At 36.0% G+C, this 20,329-nt stretch overlaps 1 protein-coding gene across 6 annotated transcripts in view; it reads right to left on the reverse strand.

Moving 5' to 3' along the window:
• Positions 1-350: 350 nt before the first annotated feature.
• Mef2 (myocyte enhancer factor 2) overlaps positions 351-20,329 on the reverse strand; it is a 219,306-nt gene continuing 199,327 nt past the window's right edge. For 2 of the 6 annotated variants that reach the window (XM_088274122.1, XM_088274198.1), the window contains 7 exons: positions 18,483-18,620; positions 17,093-17,158; positions 12,252-12,531; positions 9,545-9,795; positions 8,704-8,819; positions 6,900-7,117; positions 351-5,695 (listed from right to left, as the gene is read on the reverse strand). In XM_088274122.1, the coding sequence (XP_088130248.1) occupies positions 5,586-5,695; positions 6,900-7,117; positions 8,704-8,819; positions 9,545-9,795; positions 12,252-12,531; positions 17,093-17,158; positions 18,483-18,620 (1,179 nt within the window). In that variant the 3' untranslated portion in view covers positions 351-5,585. The remainder of the gene's footprint in view (positions 5,696-6,899; positions 7,118-8,703; positions 8,820-9,544; positions 9,796-12,251; positions 12,532-17,092; positions 17,159-18,482; positions 18,621-20,329) is intronic. The other 4 variants (XM_088274418.1, XM_088274489.1, XM_088274276.1 and 1 more) reach the window with 3 other exon arrangements.

The raw sequence follows: 20,329 nt of genomic DNA on the forward strand, positions 1-20,329 counted from the left end.
AACAGAAATATGTATGTATAAAGAAATGATGAAATCCTATTGAACAACGATATTAATTTCAAATGCCTGTTTTAAAGAATAATGGCTTAACCCTGAAGGTATGTTAAGTATAGGTTACCTTATTATCACGAATGGTAAAGGCAGTTTAGATGCAGTAGGAGACCCTGATTCCTCATAGAAACCCTAACCTTATGTTGAACCAAATTAGCTATTCAATCAAAGATAAAAACATTGTATGTTACATTTATAGTCTCGGTGACAACTGATATGGTCACAAAGCGCATTTTGGAACTCTGCGATCATATCAACTACAACTGCAATTAGAAATGTTACATATCGCTCACTCCTTTCAAGAACGTCATAAATCAAAAAACTTGATTTTTCAGAAGAACGTTTTTAATGTTTAAAAATATAATACAATTTATAACCATTAAATTTAAGCCTCTTATTGACCTTTTTACTGTGCAACATATCTTTTTAGATAAAATCTGAAGGTTTTTTCTCCATTTCAAAAATATTTAGTATATTTAAAAAAATTATTAAAAAATACCTTTTCTTCAAAATGCAAAAACAACACTTTCTGCCCTGTAGCGGGTAAATATTAAGTTAAAAATATGCCTCTGTTACTGGGATATAGTACATTTTCTGGGTATTCCGAAAACATGCATAACTGAAAATTGACAATTTTTGATTTATGACGTTCTTGAAAGGAGTGAGCGATATAATGATAAGTAAAAATCTTGTAAAAATCAAAGATAGAAACTGCTATTTCTTGAAAATATATTTGTTATTTTTAAATATTTTTACTTGTGAAAACAGAATTCTTTTGAAAGCAAATTTTCTTTAAAATATTTGACATTGTAGATTAAATAATATAAGCTCCGATTTGAAAATACAGCTAATCAATAGCAATTATTTTGCAGTTGACAATATGGTCGTTTATCACACGAATCTTGAAATATAAGAATGGCAATTGACATGACAAATAAAAAATTTAATTTTTAAGTAAAAATATAACAATTCTTCAATTTAAAGAATATATAAAATTAAGTTTTAATTTCTTCAGAAGTTAAATTACAAACAAAATTAAATAAATTACTATTTATTTTTGTCGCAAGATTACAGCTGTCTTTGATTTTACTGTCTTTGAAATGCATAAAATGTTATTTTTTCAAAACAACCAGACCCAAGGAATGAAATGGCAAAATATCATATATGAAATAACAAAACAAAATAAACTGTTATTTATGTTATTTTTACGTACTACGAAATATGAAAATATCTCTGATGTAAAAAAATAATAATGTAACATTTCCAGTACTATCTCATTCAAATTCCACACTTATGCAGGTTTTTAAAATATTTTTAATTCTGACTATGGTCTTCCAAAATTAAAAATTGTTTTTTTGTGAAAAGGTATTTAATTTTAATGTCAAAAATATAAATAAATATGTATGGTGGAACCTCTTCATAAAGAGTATAATTCGTTCCAGAATCTTATTCATTAAGCGAAACATGTTTTGTTTTGACTGGTGAGGAAGTCCCGACTCACAAGTGAAAGTCCTGAAAAGGAGACTTCACTTGCTCGTTATGCGAATTACTCGTTATGAGAGTTGCTCGTTATGAGAGTTGCTCGTTATGAGAGTTGCTCGTTATGAGAGTTGCTCGTTATGAGAGTTGCTCGTTATGAGAGTTGCTCGTTATGAGAGTTGCTCGTTATGAGAGTTGCTCGTTATGAGAGTTGATCGTTATGAGAGTTGCTCGTTATGAGAGTTGCTCGTTATGAGAGGTTCCACTGTACTAGCATTGAATTGTGTTCCTGATGATATTCATAATCAGTTTATTAATAACCGTCCTAATTTCAATAAATAAATGAATATAAGTTTTTTAAATATGGTTTATGTGTACGAAAGCCTAGAATGTCTGCAATAAGTGGTGTTGAAAGGGCTTTTGAAAAAATGTCTAAGAGGTGACGTGACAGTGAGGTGATAATTTGGTACGGTGTTTGGGACGTGGTACACGCACATGCTTGTGGACACATTTAACACAGAAAGCTTCACAGTCACATTGAGTTACCCATAGATTACTGTACACTGCTCTCCAATTATTCACAATAACAAGTGTTACATTTTGGTAAGCAACAATCCAAATTCCAAAAGATTGAAAATCAATAAACCTTCATCAGAGCCATAATTTACAACATTTTGAGTGTGTCCAAATACTTGTTCACAAAATCTGGATTATCTACAATTACAGGAGTTATTTTTATATTATTTTTTGACATCTCATCAAAGATGAAGAAGAATATGGAAGTCTGGGCATTTACGGGGCTTACGACCGTCATAGGCTGGTTTAAGTGATCACTTTACACACGTGTAACATTCACCAATTCTACCCATTATTGACAACCACACTAATCAAATTCCAAGAATTTCATGATTTCGATGATTGATTTCGTGATTCATGAACAAGGTTTCTAAATTGGTTCATATATATAGAACTTCCAAGAATTTGAGTAGTGTGGTTGTCAATAATGGGTAGAATTGGTGAATGTTACACGTGTGTAAAGTGATCACTTAAACCAGCCTATGACGGTCGTAAGCCCCGTAAATGCCCAGACTTCCATATTCTTCTTCATCTTTGATGAGATGTCAAAAAATAAGAGCCATAATTAGTTGACCAAGGGTTGGTTTTATCTGCACCATAACAAAACACCAAATCGCTTGCAAAAATATTCATGAAATATTTATTAGGTCGATTCAGTGAACAGATGACCGTCAATTTAATTGACAACTGAGCGATGACAAACGAATGTTGAGAATAAATAAAGGTTAATTTACACGTGATTATAAAGTTACTTTACTAAGTAAGTTTAAGTTTACTTTACTTTAAATTAAATTACCTCGAAAGACAGTTCAGAGAAGGAACTTGCTTATCTAAGATGTTTGTTTAGGATTTAGCCCCGGTAAAAAGTGCAGAAACTTTTATTTCACTATGAATTCAGAATACGAAACCCACGACACAGTTAAATGTATATATTTTTACATATAAAAATTAACTCAATCTGGAAATATATTATTGAAAAGTATTTATAATTCATTTTCGAACACTAGACTGGTTAATAAAAATTATGTCATTTTATCTTAACCATCTGGACGGACAGTCAAAATTTCAACTATGAACAGTTTATATATGTGATGCTTTACCAAAAAGTAACACATGTCGCATGGAGCTATAAAGCTCCTGGCACCTGCGACTGTGCAATAACATTACGTGTGTTTTAATCCTATAACATCAACAGACACGGCTAATCAACGTGTCCGGCGAGAAGTTATCTCTTAAACGGATACTTTTATTTATACAATATTTAAAAAATCAACAAACGGTTAGTCCAAATATTCGGCACAACCGGAACCTAAGTACAACTGACCAATCACTTGTTACTTGAGGATGGATGGCCACACGATGCACGCTTAAATCTGAACCACTACCATACGCAAAACCATCCAATTTCAGACAGTATAAAATATTTCAACCATATACATACAAGTTTCATTATGTTTGAACCACATCTCTTATTTTCTGGGCTCGTTTGAAAGGTGGTAATATGGATACAGTTGAATTAATAAGTTATATTTTTGCCTCCATCTTGTCTTTCAGTAAATTTTAAGATACTGTCAAATTTCAAACTGCAGATTTGATGTTCTAAAGTAGATATCATTTTCAACTGAGTTATGAAAGAATTTGTGTAGTAATGGTTCAAATTGAAATGTGCGTTAAGGTAAATGCAACATGACTCCGAGTGAGGCGAGTACGAGCTCCGTACGCAGGTTGCACAGTGCGCTGAACAATGCCCGACTGTTCGTAATGTCTAACTTTGGTGAATATTACATCAGAAAATATACATGTACTATGTACCTATATATGCACAATATTCTTACCGATAAGTTTGGGTGTAAATTATTACTATTTTATCCGAGAGCCGCTTATATTTCAAATATTCTAAAAATAGATTTAATGTGAAAATGGCACAAATTAGCTCGCATTAGACTGGCGAGTAGTTGTACTTTAGTCGGATGATCCTGCGGCTAGTCTAGAACGAGTGGGTACGCGTACGCTAGTACGGAATGTACTTGTACTTCGCACGTTGCAGCTATGAGGGCGGACATTACATACTCACGACATAACATGGTCTACTACAAATTCATTAATTGTAAAATATTTATAGTCTTTCATATTCTTACTTGGAAAAATATACAGGGGAAATTTCATTCCATTTATTATAATCTTTATATGTAACAACTCGGTATACCATATACTTTATATATTCAACATTTAATAAATAGATACATTTATTCAATATACTTTATAGAAATTTATACGAAAGTCATTACGATAGATATATAAAAATTTGTGATGTTTTCTAATAAAAAGGTAAATAAATATATTATTTAGTTTGAAAGTACGAATACAGGAACATGGAAGAATAATAATTTCCCAAACAGAATGTAGAAATTTAGAAACGATAGTACTGTGTAGGATCTAGTGAAGAGCGTAAGAAAGTCAGTTTTATTTCCACGTTTCATAATGTCTGTATCCTACGGTGCCTTGGTGCGGTTATATAATGTCATAAGAACTTTAAAGCTTGTGTTATCCGACCGATCAGCCCGACGGGGGACTGGTCCATCTCATGTACGGGATACAATATTTATCAATAAAATGGCACATTTAGTGGTAGACTACTTAATGCTAACTCTCCTTCTCGGCTCCAGAAGTCTCCTCGGGCGGTGTGTACTTACTGCTTACGGCACTACTCACTAGTGTACTAGTGGTGTGCTAGGAGCTACTGTGCTACACAGTTTCGTAGCGACTGTGTTCCTACACCTAATAATCCTACACCAACTCGGCAACACAAATCGGTGAGTGAAACATAACTCCCTTAATCCTATCTTTTTCATAAAGCTATGTTCACATTCTATGAATAACAAAAATTATAAAGAAAAAACACCCATTGGCTACAAATAGCTGAACACAAACATGACAATTTGGATATGTATAGGTGTGTGCTACTGATTTACACAATTTCGGCTCAGAGAAACGGACTATAGTAGCTCCGAGAGTCGTTTTCGATCAGAGTCGAGAGTTCTTCCGCACGAAGCAGTTCATCCGGGAACACGCATCCCGGGAACCTCAACTCCACACCGGACATATTGGTAATATCCATCGACACACACACCCAATATCCGTCCAACTGTAGCGGCTCCCATCGCAGAAACTGACTAACAGACCAGAGGTAATGTTCAATCTGAAACTTCACGCTGCATCGGAGATGCGGCCATCTCGGGCCGTGTGCGTACAACTCGGGATAAACGGAGACAACCGGCACTTCACATATATACACTGGACTATTTAAAATTTACAAAACATGAAAATCAGCGCATTCGGAACTAATCGTCGACTGACTTAGATTTCGTTTTAAAAGTCACATTGTATCTCCTCCGGAAGGGAGGAAGGGCTTAGTAGCACTGTCCGGGCTGCGGCGGGGCTGGCGGAGTCCCTCAGCAGTAGTACAGGGGTGCGTAGGGCTATGCGGCCCAGCCCTCGGAGATGCGCGGTCGCTTGGCGTGCGGGGGCTGCTCGTACTCCCCGCCGCCACTTCCCATGGGCGACGCCAGGCTGGATGAGGACACTGATCCTGGAACCCAACCATTCCCTCCTTATAAACACTCATATATGATATTTTGTTTATTAAAAGCATTGTTAACATTGTGGTATGGTGATCACTCTCCTTATCATTCATCATTCGAACAGTGATACATATTACACAACGTGAACAATGAATAATAAGGAGAGTGTTACTTATATATATATATATATATATATTGTAACATGGCAACATTGATGTCAAGGAGTGGGGAATGATGTTCAGCCAATGGATACCCGCCATGTTGCATGGAGCACGTGTACTAGAAAACAACCGTTGGCAACCCGCACTTCTTCCCTTGTGTTATAAACCATTGAGTATTTTTACTGACATACATGACGGCTGTTACAATATATAACTTTCATATATACAAGATCCCAATTCCAAATTCTTTATAGTTGCCATATTATACAAACTTCTACTCCTGAATCTTATTTGCACCCATTGGTGCATACAGCACTGCATCTCATAGACACAGTGTTATCTAGATCATTAATTACATGAAGGCGCAAGGTGATTAGTCCTGCGCTTCAGGTACCAGTCCAGAGTGACTGATCGCAACCAGTCGTTCCAGGCTATCTTGATTGCCAGACATTGGCCAAGCCAGTTTGCCAACATTTCGAGTGTGTCCAAATAATTGTTCACAAAACTGGATTATTTCCAATTAAGGTCGCAAGCCCTGTTAATGCCCAGACTTCCATATTATGTATGTTCCATATATCGCTCACTCCTTTCAAGAACGTCATGATCAAAAATCGTCAATTTTCAGTTGTGCATGTTTTCAGAATGCCCAGAAAATGTACTATATCCCAGCAAAAGAGGAATATTTTTAACTTAATATTTACCCGCTACAGGGCAGAAAATGTTGTTTTTGCATTTTGAAGAAAAGGTATTGTTTAATTATTTTTTTAAGTATACTAAATATTTTTCAAATGCAGAAAAAACCTTAAGGTTCTACCTAAAAAGAACTGTTGCACAGTAAGAAGTTATAAATGGCTTGATATTTATTTTTAATACATTGTATTATATTTTTAAACTTTAAAAACGTTCTCCTGAAAAATCAAGGTTTTTATATTTATGGCGTTCTTGAAAGCAGTGAGCGATATGTCAAAAATTATATAAACATATATTTTTTTTAATACTGAAAAAGTAGTTTTTTATGATGATAAAGTAATTGTGATTTAGTGGCCCTTACCGTCATTATTCTGGTGCTGCATGTGCGCGTGGTGCGGGGCGAGGTGGTGCGCGTGGTGCGAGGCGTGCGCGGCGCCGTGCAGCGCGTGGCGCGCCTCCCCGCGCGGTGGCGACACGGGCTCCGCCTTGATGCGCACCGAGGGCGGGGGGCTCGGGCCCTCTGCGCCTGGGGGCGGGGTCCCGCTCGACACCGACAGCTGCGGCAAGCTACGGGGAAAACTTGCGTTCAAGAACACATGTAGGACATTTTGTAATTCGTGGTTTTTAGTACAGCGTTATGGATTTCATTGACAATAAGAATTCAATTTATCAGTAAGGGCAACGAAATATGCTATACTTAAATATAAAGATAATTATTTATACAGATTTTACAATATTACACACGAATCATATATAAACTCCAGCTTACGCAATATGGGGGAGTCCGGATAGTTCCATTCACCTCACATGCGCTTACCATTGTCTCCTTCATTGCCTTCCCCACCCAACGCCATCTTCAATCTCGCATATTTCCCTTATCCTGTCATTTCTTATTGTGCCTCGTAGACTCTTGCAAGATATGCTTCTTAGAGTCTTCATTTCTGACACTCTAAATGCGTTTTTTGTGTCAACGGTGTCCGCCCTTCCTTTCGATCCCATACGTCATGATGGGTCGCACCGAAAATCTAATGTTTGGATAAGGGAAAAGACCAAGGAAACAGATGTGGCTTAAAGAATCGCGGAACAAAAGTGGAAATGGCACGTTTGTCTGAGGACGAAAAAGGTGCTTGACTGGAGGCATAGAACACGACGCAGAAGCGTGGGTAAGCCCCAGACAAGATGGTCCAATGTCATTAAAATAATGGCAGGCCTCCAATTTAAGAGAGTCGCGTCCAACAGACAACTGTGGAAGTCCAAGAGGGAGACCTTTGTTCAATACTGGACACAAGAAGAAGTCTGAAGTAAGTAAGTTTCCGGGAAATGCATACTGTTGGTTATTTGCGTTTTATTCGCTTACTTTTGGTAGAGTGCGAGAGACATCAAAAAACATTGTACAAATTGGAATGGGGTTTGTGGTTACTTGTGATTAGTATACTGAGGGTTAGGCGGCAGACTGTCTGAGTATAATTAGGGTCAGGATTGATGAAAAAAATCGCCCGACAACACATTTTTGTCAGACGATTTTTCCAACAAGATAACTTGTCACAAATTGATGATATCATTTCAATAGTTATTTTGCGAGAGTTGGAAATTCAACCATGAAAATAACAGTGTAAAAAAACTAACTAACTTACCATCACGCTGCTTTTCACAGCGGTTGGCAGAGATAATAAAATGTCACATAAATCTGTCTTTGCTTTCTGTTTTTCCGCTCACATTCGCCACATATATTTTCTTAGTCATTCTCTCGCCATCCATTCACTCCACATGTCCATACCACCTTAAAGCACTCTTCCTAATCTTTTCAATTATTTCTTGTTCAGCCTTACATTCCTTTCATATTTCGCACCATTTATTCTATTCCTTGCATTCACTCTTCTCTCAATATTCTTATCCACTTTTCCATCCCTTGTGAACATGCTTCCTAGATATAAAAATTCTTGCACCTGTTCCAGGGATTCATTGTGTACGATAATCTGCATTCTGTCATATCTTTATTAACATTTTTAAACACCATTAATTAAAAAAAGTATTTATGGTACATAATAAGGTTACTCGCTGATGTCTCTCTTCAAACTTATGTACTAGTCTCTTTCCGGAAGGGACTGTGTTAAATAGAAACAAATTAAACAAAGTATTTGGTACTAATAAGATAAAATAATTACCCGCTGTGTTGTAATGAAGCTTGTAGTTGATGTGTTCCCCATGATAGTCCCATGTCCGATGTCATGCTAAAGTCTTGTGGTGCAAATCCTAAGCTCGAGTAACCCAGCGAAGGTGTCTAGAAATAAACAAAAACCAGATTTAAAACAAAAATATAAGAAAATAAAATGTCAGATGTTTAAATTGTCAGACTGTAGCGTTTATAACTGCTATCATAGTGCTACATCTAAACACTTCTCTCTCCCAAAAGTCCTAACAGAGTCTATCAAAGTCGTACAAAATATAGTCCATGTAAAAGTAAAAAAAATTAAATGCAGAATAGAAGCCACTCCTACAGTTTTCAATAAAATACAAAATGTATTCTGTAATGATAACCTCAATCTGAAACTTTGGCAAAGAATGGTTAGGTGGTATCTTTAGTCGGTACTTTTATACGGAGTTGAACTGTAGACCTTCAAAATCAACACTATAAACCGGTTGGAGGTATTCAAAATGTAGTGATCATCAGCCCAAATGTGCTCTTTGGAGCAAAAGTTGGGTTGCTGACTGATTGTTGTTACGAAATAACAATGTGTCAGGTTGTGGTCCCTTGGTTAGTGTCGCGGACTCTTGAGTCCGAACCCATTATTAATTACCTTGGGTTCGAACTCATTATTATTTACCTATTTCTAATAATGAGGCACTTAGAAATAGTATGAAATTGAAGTATTTTTGAAAATAATAAAAAACATATATTGCTCTTTTTTTAAAACTGAAGAATCCATCGTATGCAGACATTGGCCAGAGTCAAGTCATCCGAGTGTAACTAACTCCTCAAATAATAAAGGTAGGTTGTTGACTCACTTCGACATAGGGCAGGTCCTCGGGCAGCAGCGGCGGCATGGTCTGCGGTATGAGCACTCGCAGGTTGTTGTGCGAGCGCGGCGGGGGCGAGTGGTGGCCGCCCGCGGAGCCCCCGCCCTTGTGGTGCGCGCGCGCATGGTGCGGCGAGGGCGCGGGGCCCGGCGAGGGCGACGGCGTGCCCGCGCCTCCCAGTGGAGACGCCGAGCCCGGGTAGCCGTTGGACATCTCCAGCATCGCTCCGCTCGGATACACTGGAAACATAATTCAATAAATTATAGAAAATAAATACAAAGTACTCCTGAGAAGTAGTGTAGCTCTGGCTATTTAAATAGATTCTTCCTGTTTATTCATGTTCACTCCTTAGGTCAATGGTCGGTAAACTTAAACTACTAAACTTATTAGCCAAAAAGCAATATATGCACAATACAACGATTGGGATCGGTCTAGTGTGTTGAGACAGGAGGGTTTCCTGCACCTGCTAATAAAGGGAACAAATACAGGACTTATGAGAAGCTGAAGAGGATTCACATAATAGACCGGAATTGGCAAAGTGTCATTTGTTGCTGCAGACCAATCCACAGTATTGAGACACTTTGTCGAACTATGCCCTAGGTGAAGCATATGGCCACTACAAGTTGTCTTTAAGCTACCCTGTTACGGGCTATTTTCTTGGCTTCCTTTCGGGTCATTCCAGCATCCTGAAATTTCGCTCAGTACAGTTGGTGAATGGTAGTCAACGATCTTGATCCGGGTTGGAAAAAGAGACATGAGAGATTAATGCTCTCAGGCAGCATTCTCAGGACGTTTCCAAACCATATCCGTCTTCTCTTTTTAAGGACTTGATATAATTTACAATAAAAATTCTCATTATGAATATAATTTACAGTATTATCGTAAAAACGATGATTCAACTGAGAGAATAACAGAATGTAAGGAATTATCTTCGTAAGAAGTCAATGTAGTAATGAAAAAGGTCAGGTAGTAATGGTCAGTAATCTTATTCGCATGATATTAAAAAAGATACTAGAGCTATATGTCGTTGATCTTTTTTTTATCGTTTGTATTGTAATTTATAAACATACAAATATATTGAGACATTACTATTATTTAACAATTAAGTAAAACTAAATGATATAACATTTTGGAAATTAAGGTTAAAAGCGAAGGGAAAACAACAAATGGCGAATCAAATGATGTTCAATATCGAGGAATATCGGAATTGACATTTCTACACATAGACAATTTTTTTAAAGATTTCTCACATTTATGAAAATCTATTCAATTAAAATCGATGAAAAATAACAATATGTACATAAGTACATATTTACATATGTAGTCACAAATCTTACAGTCAAAATATTGCAATTAATTATTATTTATTACTGTTATCACACATTTGGACATGTTGTGTAAGATAACATTCTTACTTAATATTTATAAATTATAGATAAATTACATTAAAAAATTATTACTTCATTATCAGGCCTTGACTGATATCAAGTTCATCACGGAAAAGTTCTTAGTTTTGTATCTTATGTACAAGAAAGAGCAAAGAACGAATTTATTTTGAATACTTTAATTATGTGCAGGTTTTTGAGTCTCTTTTATAAAAATTATGTTGTACATAATTTTTATGAAATATGTAGGTAACAACTGTCGTCAAGAAAAGGTGATTTAGTTGGCAAGGTGATTTACTTTGCATGCCTCCTGAGAGCGGCTTGCAACTTGAGAGCGGCTTGCGGCATCAACCTTGCAACTTTTTCAAGGCATTAGGTTTCAGTTACCCAGGACGTCCATTGCTGACAATTTATCGACAGTCCTCGTCTGAACTTTGAAACGCGGAACAGACTTGGGAGTATGCAAAGGGGCTAGCAACTAACAAGAGAGTCTGGAGGCAGTTTGTAATCTCTATATGTTCCAAATAGAAGCGGATATCCTGGAGAGACCACATCTCCAATGACGAGGTACTATGATTAATCAAGGAAAGGAAGCACCTACTCGCAACTATCTCCAAAAGACGCGCCGAATGGATCGACCACGTGCTAAGACAAGAGGGTTTCCTGCACCAAATAATAGAGGAGACGATCGAGGGAATAAACGCCAGAGGATGCCCACGCCGCGAATACCTAAGCGACTTATACGAAGACATGGGCTGCTAGACGTATGAGGAGATGAAGAGGACTTCCGAAAATTGGCGAGAATAGCAAAAGAGATGTGATCTGTTGCTACAGACCAATCCGCAGGATTGAGACCAGAGAGAGAGAGAGAGAGAGAAGTGGATACAGATACGTAGTATCCAGGCCCGCCTGGATGGCAAACTACATGTTTTGCATATAGAATCAAAAAGAGACTATGTGGTTTTCTCACTTAGGGACCAAAATTGGTAAAGGCATGAGACTTACGAGTTTTGTGATACTTGTCCTGGGCTGCCTATGATGCATTTGGGTGATTATTTTGTTAGATACTGTACATTGAAAGATTATAAAATTTTAAAATAGTAACCAATTGTCTTTATTTTTCTTAAATAAACCATTTTAAACACTTATCAATTGGTTTTATTGTCAATTTGCATGATACCCATTTCCAAGTTTTAATAATATTTTTTTTAAAAATCAACTATTTTTGTGCAAATTCTTTAAAAAATACACTCGGTATATCATACAAAAACAAGTCTCGAGTGCAAAGGGTTAAAATGCAATTACGTTACCTGAATCTGTTTCTGAAGAAGAGGGTCTCGGGCTAATGGAGGGGTGCATCTGCGGGCTGGGCTGCAGCAGGCTGGAGTCTCCGTAGCCGCCGCCGCCACCGGGCAGTGGGTAGCCGGCGCTGCGGCCGCCGTTGACCTGGCTGCGCTGCATCATGATGTGGAACTCCTCGTCGATCTTGGAGTACTTGGCCTCGGTGCGCGGCGTCAGGCTGTACTCCGGCTCGGGGTCCGGGCTGTCGGGGGACATCACTCCGTTCTTGTGCTCCTTCTTCGTGAGGGCCTGCGGGTTAGTGAACACAACTCAGGGGCTTGACAGCCACGAGGCATGACCGAGGGTCATGTTCCAGCGTCTGATGACTGAGAGATTTTTAATAAAATGTAACTCACGGTGGAATTGATTTATTATCAATCATTTGCAGCACCAATGCTGAACCACTAAATCTCAATTTCTATCTACCCTAGAGTTGGCGCGTTTTTCCGCGAAACCGTATTCGGCCTTTTCATTGACCATTTTAAATTGGACAAATGCATTTGATTTCATTTAATTTCTCAGGATTTAAGTAAAACACAAATAACTAGTTACAAATCAACATACTTATTGAAGTCTGTTTAAGGAACATTGGTTTACTAAAGATTTTGGAAAATGTAACATTATAATTGACTTTTTTCATTTATTCCTATAAAATACTAATTAAAATGGCAAAAAACAAACAAAATAATATATTTTCTTCATTTACAGGATATGCTTTAGCAAAAGTCTTTACATAAGTATGTGCAATCGTCATTGCACAGTAATTTTGATAGCCCGCGATGAGCAAATAGCCGACAACATCTTCCTTTAGCGGCACTCCGCGCACTGATGGCGTCCAATCTTTGGGCTCGAGTTGCGAACAAAAGTGGGGGCAGCTACCAAAAAGCTTAAACTTAAGGGACTGTTGGTTTACGAATTATTAACGTTTTTTTAGCGAGGGCAGCAAAATGCTCGTAGTACGCCCACTCTAGGATTGATCACAACATATGTGTTTAAAACTTTCCAAAATTTGAGTAATGTAGTTGTCAATTATGGGTAGAATGATAATGTTACACAGCGTGTAAATTGCTTAAACCAACCAATGACTAAGAATATCTTGATATATATATCAGTCTCAGGGGATGAATGCAGTGTTTGAGTACAACCAAATAAAACATATTGATAATGCTTTGTTATCGTGGATAGAATGACATCATTTAAGATAAGAAATTAACCATATTTTGATATCATATTCATAACATTTAAAATATTTTGTGTTATAATGGCTAGCCTATAGGGCTTACAATAAATGTTGCGAAAACCCATGTGTTGTGCAACAGCTCATGGCTAGATGCCCAACAACCCTTGACGTTGAGTAACCAGCGCATCGAAAGGGTCGAGAGTATCAAGTACTTGGGAGTGTACGTGACTGAAAATGGCAGCCTTGGAAAGGAACTGGGAGTGCGATTAGGACTCGCAGGGTCTGCATTTAACAGTATGAAGGCTGTCTGGAGATCGGATTTATACTCGGTGAAGACCAAATGCTGCCTATACAATGCCTGCATTGCTCCTGTTCTCTTATACGGTTGTGAAACATGGCACCTTACAAGGGCCCAGAGCAGCCGTGTACTAAGCTTTGAGAATAGGTGTCTGCGGAGAATTTTAGGCGTGCGGTGGTTTGACTTTGTAGGGAATGAAGAGATAAGGCGCAGAATGCAGCAAATCTTGGTGACAATTGTCGTCAAGAAAAGGCAAATCAATTGGCTAGGCCATGTATTCTGCATGCCAACTTCAGGATGCGGACTTGACTTCGTAGAATGCAAGGGAGCTGGCGGCCGACAGAAAAGCCTGGAGACAGTTTGTGGATTCTATATGCTCCACATAGGGTGCGGATATGGTTAGATAATAATAATATAATTTATGATCCAGGTAACGCTGCGTTACGTGATGTAGAGCCCAGATAATATGTGAAGAATAGATGCTTAAGTAGGCTAGATACTGATAAAGGTGACAAAGTTGGAATCAGAACCATCTTTAATAATATTTCAAGGCTAGAAGAGACGAGACCTTAGCTCGCTAGTTCTCAACTGAATATTTTACCACAATATAATTTCACGGTAAACATGGCAAAGTTCAAAGGGTTAAGTTATTGGTGTTCCAAAAAAAGTATTGTTATTATAAATACTTACACGTGTAAGGAATGATTCTAGTTCATACGTCGCAGATAAAGCTATTGTAATCGCAATGTGACAAGTAAAACGACATTCTTTACAATAGATTTTTCTTTATGACATGATCCGATATGATCTCAACCTGACGAAACTTGCTACATTTATTTCCGCACCCATTTTAGACTGACAATGTAAATCACCTTACAAAACTTATTTGAACAAATTCAGACTTGTATGTGTTATAATCCTACATTCAATAAGTTCATTGCAAGACATCTAAAGATAGATGAGTCTTGATATTTACAGGGCTTACGACCAGTCTAGTTACCTGGTTTCAGTTTTTACTTTATACACATATAAAATTCACCATTCTACACATAATTGACAACCACACTACTCAAATTATTGGAACTCACATATATCATATTTGTATATACCCGTGACATGTGTTTTTACTTGGGACAGATTTTTTTTACCACTATGGCAGTGCCATCTATTGAAAGTAACAATAACATAGGCAATACTATCATTGCTAATGGCGGACGCATGTTTTTTTTTTACAATATTGTATACCCAAGTATTGTGAAATTCAACAAATTAGAAATGTGTGCTACCTTTTTATTTCATTTAACCAGATTGAGATACAGCAACGCATAGCTGATAGCAAGATATTTAAATAAAATATTGATTATTTAGCAAAGTGTCAAAAATTAATGTAAATATAATGTTCATACAATATTTAACCCTCGTTTGGGTATTATAATTTTGATATTTTAGAGGGGATGAATTCAAAATTAAGAAGAGATTAAGAGCTATTGGAGATCAAAGTACCATGAATTATATGCTCCAAAGGATTAATTTACCAAAGGTAACAAAATTCAACCTACCTACTTCAATAAATGTGTATACAATGTATATAATTCCAGATACTGTTTGATGAGATTACAGTAAACAAAATGAAAGGATTGGGAGCATTTTACTTAACAGGGCTTGAAAATAATACTGGGTTTAGTAAACATATTCTGTAAAAAAAGTTGGGGCAAATCTCTCAGAAATCAGACGAAACGTTGTTTGAACAGAGAAAACATTTTCTATCATCATTTTTTTGGTAATATTTGCACAAATGAAAGAAGGGCTTTGAATTTTTAACAAGTAATACAAAGAAGGATTTTCAAATGGTTGAGATCAAACTGCTGGAAGAAATTCAATATTATACTTTATTTTTGTAATTTGAAGATAATTATTTAACAAGTAAAATGTTAAACTAAAACAGGTTTATATTAATATTATATCAAATTATATCAATATAAAATCCTGGTTTATTTTAAAAAGAAAGCTCTTTCAAAAATTTGTCTCAATAAAATCAAATTAACACCAGCGATAACAGAAAATGTTTAATCATATTTTGCCTTAAAACTACAATTAATAAAATGTCAAAACTCTTTAGCGCACATATGTGTGGTTTAATGTAAGAGGCAAAGATGCAACGCTGGCAAATAACACTCCGTTAATTTGGACACTCGGAAATCAGAACTTTAGAACGCTAAATATTAAAACCATCAAGCCATGCTTCACGAACAATATCAACAACACAGTTACTAGTTTGTTAGTTGAAAACTATGAAATATAACACAACATGACTATCTCAAAAGGTTAAAATTTGCTTTTGAATCAAAACATCAAAACATCAAAACGACCGGAGGTATTCAACGCTGACGAAGTAAAATAAATTCAGAAAAAAATAGCTGCTTAGCTAGTTTTACTATTTTCAACAAAAAATAAATTAAATCATCCACAAAGCCTTATATTTACAGACTTGTCTGCAGGTAAAATAGTAAGGACAAGGAAGGTAAATGTGAAAAATACCCACAAAAAATCACCCACACAATATGAAAATAAATATTTCTTGGCATTTAATTAATTTTGCAATTGGCGGGAATCAAACCTGTAATGCCAGTTTCGCAGTCGAGGGTCTACCCAACTATGCCTTGCTGCCTGTTAGTTTATATCCAATGGTTTGGATGTAAACTGCTTATCTTGTCATACAGTACAATAAACGACGTAAAAAAAGGAATTAAAAACAAAATGTATTTTCAAAATATACTTTTTTTTGTCAAAATATTAATTGGACTAAATTAACATTCTGAGGGTTTGATTCCTATGGGGATGAAATTACATGTAAGTGATTTATCACCATAATATTTATTTAATACCACCCGTTGAAACCCAATAAAACAAGCGTTGTGGGTTCGATTCCCACATAGTGAAATACTAATTTTGAAAATATAAAATAAATTATTATTTTACTATATTTTTTTCATACTTTTGGTATCAATGCTTTTTATCTACTTATACACAAGCCTTAATATATAGGCTGCAAAGAAAATTCTTTACAAATTAACTGAATCCAAAAGTTGTAATGACTGGATGCTTTTATCACTGAATTTCCAAATAGTGATTTTAATTGTGTATATTTTTTTATGTTATGGTCTTGTCAGCGCATGTCATATTGAACACCTCCGCGTCGCGTTACTGGGGCCAGCGTGAGCGGTCACGGAGAGGTAGCGGAAGGTCCGACAGTGTATTAGCAAGTGTTATTTGGGCAAGATTGCATGTGCGATGCATTACGACGCACACACATGGCGCCGTACGTTGTGTACCTCAATGATGTTGCGGTTGGTGAGGGACTCGTGCGGCTCATTGTACTCTGTGTACTTCAGCAGCACCTACGAACATATAATTCATCGTGTCAACACTCACCTCTTATGCAATTTCAATCGTATGGCACTCTAAACATGAGATATGAACTTCAAGTACTTTATTTAATACTCTGAGCGTGAGATATATACTTCACATACTTTATATGGCATTCTGAGCATAAAATATCTACTTCGAGTACTTTACATGGCACTCTGAGCATGAAATATCCACTTCAAGTACTTTACATAGCACTCTGAGCAAGATATATGTACTTCAAGTACTTTATATGGCACTCTGAGCATGGAATATGTACTTCAAATACTTTATATGGCTCTCTGAGCATGGGATATGTACTTCAAGTACTTTATATGGCTATCTGAGCTTGAAATTTGTACTTCAAATACTTTAACATGCTTCTATTCTTTACTTCAACATATTAAGTACTTTATTTCAAGCAATTATACTTGAACACAGTACTTAAAGTAATAAATGAATAAATGAATAGACAATTGATTAGAGTCTTCTATAATACATGTATTTTAATTATAAAAAGTCAACTAGTTTTAAAACATAGAGCCTGAAAGGAAGTCCCACAGGACTCTATAACGTATTTAATGGACTTAAGTGTACTTTGAGTTCATACATACATAAGTACTGTATTCAACCCTTGTTAGTTGGTATTATCACCTGTTGATGAGAATATCTGTGCTTCTCAAGACTAGTCATGTTTACATTAATAAACTCAAAAGTGGTCTTGTACGAGTGTTTTATTTTTATACTTAAATCATCCAAAAAGTTAATGCCAAATCAGTAAATAATACAGTCTGATAATATCAATAGGGCGGTAAAACGGGTTATTGATCTAAATAACCCGGTTGATAAAAATATCAGCCTATCATTTTATTAAATTTTAATAAATTTGTTCTGCTTACAACATTTTGAGTGTGTCCAAATACTTGTTCACAAAATCTGGATTATCTCCAATTACAGTTTTATTTTTTGGACTGTAAGACGCAATGGACCATAAAACACATCCCAAATTGACAATTTTAAGAAGGAAAAATAAATCCAACATTTAATATCAATGCAAAATCAAATAATCTGGTATTCACAACATTTTGAGTGTGTCCAAATACTTGTTCACAAAATCTGGATTATCTCCAATTACAGAAGTTATTTTCATATTATTTTTGACATCTCATCAAAAATGAAGAAGAATATGAAAGTCTGGGCATTGTCAGCCCCGTAAATGCCCAGACTTCCATATTCTTCTTCACCTTTGATGAGATGTCAGAAAATAATTTTTCTGCTATTGAATTAGATTTGATAAAGCGAGTATGTATGAATTACCTTGTCCATGTCTGTGCTGGCATATTGGTAGAGTTTGTTGTTGGAGCTGAATATGATGAGGGCGATCTCGCAGTCGCACAACACACTCAGCTCGTATGCTTTCTTCATCACGCCAAACTTACGCTTGTTGAACGTCACCTGATAAAGAAAAAATACAATTGTCCCGTTGAAAAAGATACATATGCCGTGTTCAAAATTTTAGTAGTACGGTTGTTCAATAATGGGCATAATGGCAAATGATGGACTGTGTATAAAATTATATTAAAGTGATCACTTAAACCAGCCGACTACTGGCCATAAGCCCTGTAAATGTCAAAACTTTCATATGACCATCTCATCAACTCGTTCGCCTCTGTAGATAATTAATAAAAATCTTGAAAGAAAATAAAAGTTTAATTTTTTTTTGACATCTCATCGAAGATGAAGAAAAGTATAGAAGTCTGGGCATTTACGGGGCTGACGAGTGTCATAGGCTGGTTTAAGTGATCACTTTCCACACGTGTATCATTAACCAATTCTACCCATTATTGACAACCACACTACTCAAATTCTTGGAAGTTCTATATATATGAACATGAACCAATTTTGAAACATTATTCTTGAATCACTAGAACTTCACTAGAGACATCTATTGGTGAGATGAAAATAAGCTTTTTATTGAGCAGAAACTCTTTTATTAGTATGTGAGGTCCGAATCCTGGATTATAATCACACACATGAGAAACGCCAGGTTGTAAAGAAAAAAAGTTTAATCAAATGATTTCCAGAATGGTCTAAATAAATTATTGACATTTTAGAGATCGGTTCAGTTTTAAAAACTAAAAAAAATGCATTTTGACATCTCAGCATTAGATGAAGAAGAATATAGAAGTCTGGGTACAGGGATTATGATTATGACCTGTGATAGGCTGGTTAAGAGACCATTTTACACACGCGCAACATTCATCATTCTACCTATGATTGACAACTACACTACTCAAATTCTTGGAAGTTCTATATATATGAACCAATTTTGAAACATTGTTCTTGAATCACTAGAACTTCACTAGAGACATCTATTGGTGAGATGAAAATAAGCTTTTTATTTATTTATTGATTTGGCGTTTAATTTGTAGAACTCCATTTTAATTTATGTATTAATTTTAAATCAAACACAGAGTCTACTAACTTGTATTTTATTAACAAAAACACATAAAAAATTATATTGTGACAATTGTTTCAAATTCGTTTGATAATGCCCTAACAAGGCGAAAAACAATCGTCACAATATAATTGTTTTTATGTGTTTTTGTTAATAAAATACAAGTTAGTAGACTCAAAAAATCTGTGTTTGATTTAAAATTAATATAGCTTTTTATTTATTGATCAGAAACTCTTTTATTAGTATGTGAGGTCCGAATCCTGGATTATACACCAGACTTCCATATTCTTCTTTGATGAGATGTCAACAAAAAAAAATGAAATAAAAAAGCTAGTCTGGCTTTGCAATGTAATATAATTAAAACAATGTATAACAATTTCAATAAAAAGATTTTTTTACTACTACTACTACTACTACCATCACGCCGTTTCCCCGCAGGGGTAGGCATAGAGGATGGAACGCCACACTCTTCTGTCCTGACATACACTCCTCGCCTCCTTCACATCCATACATCTAGTCATACATGCCCTCCGATTACGCAGACTTTTGACACCGCCAGATTTTAGGTTCGGATTGATCTGATCGTGCCAAGTCTTTTTCGGTCGTCCACGTTCTGTTTTCCCTCTCACATTCGCCACATATATTTTCTTGGTCATTCTCTCGTTATCCATTTGCTCCACATGTCCATACCAACGCAAAGAACTCT

This window comes from Brachycentrus maculatus, unplaced genomic scaffold (genome assembly GCF_059751285.1).
Source record: "Brachycentrus maculatus isolate JH-2025_06_01 unplaced genomic scaffold, ASM5975128v1 h1tg000004l, whole genome shotgun sequence".
Taxonomy (NCBI): Eukaryota; Metazoa; Arthropoda; class Insecta; order Trichoptera; family Brachycentridae; genus Brachycentrus; species Brachycentrus maculatus.